General features: G+C 31.2%; 1 protein-coding gene across 1 annotated transcript; it reads right to left on the bottom strand.

Annotated features, from left to right (window-relative positions):
- Window positions 1-2,062, bottom strand: PADG_06604 (uncharacterized protein; the record flags this gene model as incomplete). Its single annotated transcript, XM_010763724.1, has 6 exons — window positions 1-905; window positions 1,032-1,366; window positions 1,449-1,705; window positions 1,778-1,812; window positions 1,879-1,891; window positions 1,973-2,062. The coding sequence occupies 6 exons, from the start codon at window positions 2,060-2,062 to the stop codon at window positions 1-3; spliced, it is 1,635 nt and encodes a 544-aa protein (XP_010762026.1).
- Between the last annotated feature and the right edge of the window lie 5,091 nt (window positions 2,063-7,153).

Genomic DNA, 7,153 nt, shown 5'->3' with positions numbered 1-7,153 from the left:
TCAATAACCAGACGGCTCATCTCCCTTCGCGAACATCCCCTCGTCCAAGTTCTTTCCACACTCCTCATGCCAATGGATCGGTGTGAATTTATCCGCAATCTTCTTGAACGCTTCAAGTGTGCAGAACGTGTCGTTGCCAGGTAGGTGGTTGCGCGGATTCGCTGCGCAGCCGGGGATACGCACGGGTTGGTCATTGTAACGGAGGCGCACATAGTGTTTCTGCAGAGGGGAGGAGGGGAGGTCGGATACTGCGGCGCGTACATTTTCGGAAACCTGTGTTACCTCGCGCGATGGCGACTTGCTGCCAAAAAAGTTCGACATAAAACCGGAGGGATTCTTTTTCTGGGGTAGGTTTTCTGTGTCTGGGATGTTCAGCTCCTCGAGGATATAGCCTGGTTTTGTAGCGTTGGGGGCGCTGACAGCTTTGAAGAGCTCAATTGAAATGGATGATGTATAAGGGGGCCACTTTTCATCGTCAAATGCTCCTAAGCTATTCAAGATTGCGGCGATGGTGGTATCGTGGCAGCCGCTTAGGGCAAATTTGACTGCAGCCTTGGATTCACTTCCATTTGTGGTTGGGCGCCAGCCACCATGGACGGAGGTATGGACCATGCGATCAACCACATCTCCAATAAGTGCACCGATACCTAGTTTGCGGTATTCGTTGCTCTCCTTGTATCCGGCAAACCATTCGTCCGTGGCGATCCTATCGGCTAATTCGCGGGCCTTTGGGTCGTAGAATTCGGAGGGGAGGCGGGTTCCGGGGCCGTGTGCTAGGGATGAATTGATGGTGTCCAGAATACCAGAGAGGCGAGGCCGGGAATCAACTGCAATTCGGGGAGAATTCGAAGGCATCCATTTAGACCACAAGGAATTCAGGTATTCCATTTCTTCGGACTCGTTCCCTAATATTAACCAAAGCCCCCAAAGGAGGGAGTTGCGTTAGTTATCAATCAATCCATCTAAAAAATAAAAAGTCTTGTGAACATTTTGAGTGCTTTGAGAGCACATATGACTTGGCGCGAATGTACATTTATTTGCTGCCCGTTGGGCAAAAAGGCGTGCCAGCTGCCTGAAACGGTGGCAATTGCTTTCGTTGGGATACAGGGTTTCTTCTGCGGGTGACCGGACCACTATGGTAGGGGGAGGGAAGTTTGCGGTTCGAGAGTCGGGAGGGTACATTCCCCAGAAGGTTTGCTGCAGCGACTCGAGAGCTCTGGGTATCGGGGTCGTACGAAGGTACATGTCATCGGTGTTCGACCTTACTTTCGGCATGAACCCTAGCTGGTCGACATACAGATATCGTAATCGCTGGCCCAGAGCGTAAGTGGACCGGCGCCCTTTATCCGTCAATTCTCCTGGAAAACTAATTTTCACAATATGAGTAAATGGGCTCTTCCTTTCAAACCTAGCATTGACAATTCCGCTTAAAATTAGAAGGCCGTGACTTGCCAAATGCCTTCAGTTTCTCCTTCTGGGCCGACGGCCACCACCGCCTGGTCCTTTCCTCCAAATCTCTCCATCTTTCTCCGCCATTTGAATTCACTCCAGCCGGATAGATCCTCGCTTGACGCAGCGATTTGTGTGAGCCTTCTTGCGGCATGGCAATATGGCCAGTCTGGTTGGAATATATCAGCGTATGAACTGGACCGGGAGCCCAGTGAAAAGGTAAGGGGTAGGTGACGTTACATGAAGCCAGGCCGGTCTACCTTTCAGTTAGCTAAGGGAATAAGATGAAAACAGCGGAAATATTTTATTCTTAGAGTTGCAGGCGTACATTTTGAAAGCGAGAAGATACGGGAGTTCGTTCACCTAGAATGCGGGATTAGAATGGGAATGAACGGGAGCAGAACAATCGAGATAGGTTGAAGGAATTACCGTGACGGAGAAACTATTAAATATCCGGATAGAAAAGATTAGCATGGAATATATAAATATATGTGCGTATATCTGTTTAACCAAACTGACTCACCACCTGGACCAATTGCAGCTGTAGGCCCTCTGGATAGAGCTTTTGAAGCTCTTCTTTGGAATAGGGTTCACGGGGGACGAGAGAGGTCATTTGCGGGGACCAAGTAGCAAGCCGCTAAGAAGAGCACTACAAAAGGTTTCAGAGCCCTAGGTAACGGGCGGAGTGAGACTTTGTTGCTGGTATAATGGATGAATGATGTTGGGGATCTTGAGGTTAAGCCTTGAGATTAGCGATATCAAAGATGGGATGAAGATGTTGATATCAGATTGATGACGTGAGAGACAGAGTCCAATCGATGTTTAGTAAAATCCACAATCATTCTTCAGTTGAGTTCACAGCAAATGATCGCTGGGTATTTTTGCACAAATGTTTATGTTTGAATATCTCTTTTTCCTGTTGGTATATATTGACAACATATTTGTCATAGATTTACATGACATTATGTGATTTACAAGATTAATACAAGGACAATTAAAGGACAACAAAGCATATCGATTTAAGATTACGTCTGGTCTGATGGCCGCACCTTTCTAATGACCACCCGTGTGTAAATTTCTAACCTTTTTAACTCAATGTGAAATATTTATTCAAAAAGTTATTGAAGAGTTAAAAAAATACCATTTCTTCTATTAAAGCTATGATAGCTTATAAAGGGCTATGCGCCAACCCTCATGATAACTCAGGCTCCGCCTTCATACGATCAAGGCGGCTCAATCGAGGCGGCGCCTCCAACCTTATTCATATAAACCCCTAACTACCGAAGCTCCGCCCTCACGCCTCTACTACTGAGGCAGTGCCTCAATCATCGTCATATAAAGCCTCTTACTACTGAAGCTCTGCTCTTTATAATATGAAAAGTTAAAAGTACTAATCTGATTTAGATTTATAGATTCAGAGTAATTACGATAAGCTAACTGCTGAGAAGCATGAGGCAAGAATGAATAGAAGAAATTAAAAGCTAATTGTTAAATAATGTACCTCACCACTCAACGCCTACTACCACTTAACGCCCACCCTACTAAAAATACCATATATAGACTTACTTCTTCAATAACTCAACAACTATGAAAGTAAATTAAATTATCTATTAAATATTGAAAGAGTGTGATCTAGAGAGCTAGAAAATTAGTATGATTAGGAAAATAAATGATAGTTGAGCTTGATAGAGTGACCAGAACAACTGACACAGGGTGTAGCTAGAAAAGTAGGTAAATGAGAGTTCAGTTCAGCCAGTTGGCTGGGTGGAAGTGTTGAAGTCTTCAGAGGCTCCAGAGAGACTAGTCTGAAAGATGTAAATAAATCTAGTTCAGAAGAAATCATGTTGCATTGATGTTTGAGAGCTGGCTGAAAGATCTCAATAGTCTTCTACTTCTATGTTTTTGACTTCTTTATCTTAGTAGTCTTCACCTCCTTTGCCTCAGCAGTCTTGATCTTCTTTGTCTTAATGATAGTCTTTCATTCAGTAGCAGTTTTCTCACAAGTCTTCTTTCATTCAGCAACTTCAATAGCTTGTTGAAGTTTGAATTCTGCAGTCTGAGCAGTCTTTATCTCATGTTCATTTCTAAGATCTGTAGTCTGAGCTGTCTTCTCAGCTTTCTCAGCTTCTTGCTTAGCAATGTGTCTGTGAGCAGTCTCAACTTTACTAGAAGAGAAGAATTGAATCTTATTAAAATAATCTTTATCAACTAGATCTAGAAACTTATCTTATTTCTGCTACTGCTGCTCCTTCATTAAAACTCTGCAAGATTTTAATTCTCAAGCTGCAAGAGCTTATTTTTCATGACTAGTCACTTACTAGCATGAATAATTTGCTCAACATCTGCAAAAAGTAAAGAATAATATTCTTTAACAGTCTTAATTGTATGATGTAAATCTTAATTTGTAGTAAAAATAGACTGATGTAGTAAAGTCTGTTCAGAAGATATAATAGAGTACAATTTTTTTTATCACTTTCTCTAAATTAAATAAATAAATTTTAGTTGCTTCAAATTCAGCTTCAATATTTGCAGATATAAGAGCTTTATTTCAGATCTTTTAAAAGTATTCTTAAAAATGATGTTTTCTGCTATTGAAATAGATGAAGCAGCAATGTTGAAACTCATTCAATTTATCTGAATAAATTTTTGTCAAAGACTTAAAAACAGTAACATTCAGAGGCTACAAATAATGCATTAAATGTGATAAAAGAATTATTAAAAGATTCAGTAACAATTAGTATAGTTAACAAATTCTATATTTATATGAGATAAATGCTCATTTATTATAAGAAGTTTTCTAGCACAGCTCTTCTTTGTATTCTAATTAAATATATATTTCAATCATTGATGATTAAATTCATCACTACTTTATTCATTCAGAGATGATAAGAAATATATCATTTGCTTCTTTGAATCATAGTCATTCAGTTGTGTATTCTGTATATCACCTTCACTCTTAAAAATAAAAGCTGAAGAGATAGCTGAGTTATTTACATAAATACATATAATTAAAGAGATAAATTTCTGATTTTTATTCTATATGATTATAATATATTTATTTCTCAGAAATTTGACTAGAACAATATATTCACTTGCATGACTTTGCTTAATTACAAAGTCCTTCTCATTACAGTTGTATATATTTAAGATCTCAATATTGTACTTCTTGATTAATATATTCAACTAGTGAGAGTTAGCTAATCAGTCAGTCAGCCAGTCAACATGTTAAATTCAAACTAATATATTCATAGAAGTGTTAAAAATATAAGATATTATCTGCAATTTATCACTTCTAATTGATTGATTGTAAATAAACTGATTTCAGCTTATCTGAATGATATTTGCAAAAGTGAGAGACTTAGTTGATTTTAAACTTTTGTTTTATAATTTTAAATAGAAGATTTTGAATAATCTGAAGTGTAAAAGATATATTACAAACTGTAAAACAATTTATATACTGAATAAAAGTATCTTTTTGTAAATTAGTAAGAGATTTCTTGTTCTTAAAGATTGTCTTAATCTTTGAGAGCTGCTAATCTTTCTGATATTATGACAAAATGCTTCAGTTGATTTCATACTTTTTTGCAGTTGAAAAATAATTTAAAATCTCTTGCAATCTCAGATCTTCTAGTGCTAATTGAATAGAGACTTCATTGCTCATGATGTTGAGATTGAAAGTGAAAGATTGATAAAGTGAAAGAAATGAGCATTGAGTGATAGTAAGCATTGAGTGGTGAGGTACATTAATATATAAGAATTTCTTCTAAATTTGAGAGAAATTTAACTTCTAAGTTAGATAGTTATGAATTGACATACTGAAACTCTAATAGAATTGAGAAATCTTTGAAGAATTTGAACACTTTTAAACTCTGATCTTATAGAGAATGTATTCAAATTTAACAATATAGACTATTAGAGATTTACTTGAGCTCTACTTTAGACTATATAGTTTATCTTTTATCTTAATTATTTTATTTAAATTATTTTATATATGTGAAAGTTGATTAAAGATTGAATTATAGTTTTAATTACTTGATTTTTTAACTTGAGCTAGTTGAGAAAGAATCGTTGCTTATATACTTAAATCTAGATTTAAATAGATATAGTAGAACTGAGTAATTAAATCTCTAATAATAGTTTGATTAACATGTAGTTCAACTTTAATTGAGAAGAGTCAGATGTCAAATTTTAGAGTTTAATCAATAAATTTTTTAAAATCTGATAATGAGAACTTTAAATAAAATTAAAATTAAAATTGAGAGCTGTTTAAAGCTATATGCAAAAGTTGATATTTAGTTTATAAAAATTGACATTTAGTCTAAAACTATTAATTTTAATTGCAGAGCTTCTGAATAACACTTTTAAATTTTTGACAAAAAGTAATAAAAGAAGCTTTTATGATAAAGATAAAAATAATAAAAAATAATAAAAAATAACTAAAATTTTAAATATTTAGTATAATTATAGTTACTAAAAAGCTCAGTTAAATATAGATATAAATATAGATATAAATATAGATATAAATATTAATATAAATATATATGTAAAATTTATCTACTTAGTTCTTAAAATTTATAAAAAAGAGAAGTTTAATATTATATTATAATTTAATTAGTTATAATAATAAAAAAATAAAAGCTTCAATTTATTTATTTAATTAAATAACTATAATAAGAATATTAAATTGAAAATTAAAATATAAAAATAAATAAATAGCTAAATATAAATAAATAATTAAGAATTAAATTAGATTAATTTTAATTTATATTATTAATAACTTTACTATAATAGTTAATAATTATAATTTATTTATTATTTTTTTAAATATTTATATATAATATTTTATTATACTCAACTATAATAATAACTTTATAAATTATATAAAATTTTATTATAAAGTTAATTTTATTAGTTTTATATATTATCTTTATAAGTTTTATATTTTTAAATAATTTAATATATTATTTTTAATTACTATTTTATAATTTTTAAATTTTTTATTTTATTTATTGATAAAATATATAGTAATTATAATATATATAAAATTAAAAATATATATTTAAAATAAAATATATATTATTTTATATAGAAATTTTTTCTTTAATAAAATATATTTATAAAGAAATATATTTTAATTCTTATAATATTTAGATAATATTATTTTATAATTAAAATAATATTATTAAATTAATACTTTAATTATTAAGATAATATAATAAATTATTATTATATAAGTCTCTAACTACTGAAGCTTAATTTTATTATTTTTTTACTATTAAAGTAATATATTTATTACTGAGATAATATTATAATTATTTTTATATAAAAGTTTTTTATTATTAAAGTTTTATTTTTTATAAAAAAGTTTAAATTTTATATAATTTATTATTTTCTTTTTTAAAATTTTTTATATATTAATTATTAATTATTTTTAATAATAAATTTATTATAATTGATAATATTAATTATTTAATTATTTAATTTTATAGTTAATAATTTTAATTTTATATTAATGAAATTATTATATTTTTTTTTAAAAATTTTACAATATATAGAGTTTATTTATTAAATTATAAATAATAAGATTTTTTATTTTTGTTTTTATTTTTTATTATATAAATATTGAATAATAATATTATTTATATTTAATTATTACTTTTTTTATTTTATTAATTTTTATTTAAAATTAAAAAAATTAAAATTA

The sequence above is a fragment of the Paracoccidioides brasiliensis genome (assembly GCF_000150735.1).
Source record: "Paracoccidioides brasiliensis Pb18 unplaced genomic scaffold supercont2.9, whole genome shotgun sequence".
Taxonomy (NCBI): domain Eukaryota; kingdom Fungi; phylum Ascomycota; class Eurotiomycetes; order Onygenales; family Ajellomycetaceae; genus Paracoccidioides; species Paracoccidioides brasiliensis.
Note: the sequence above shows the minus strand (reverse complement) of the source record. Positions and strands in the feature narration are given on the sequence as shown.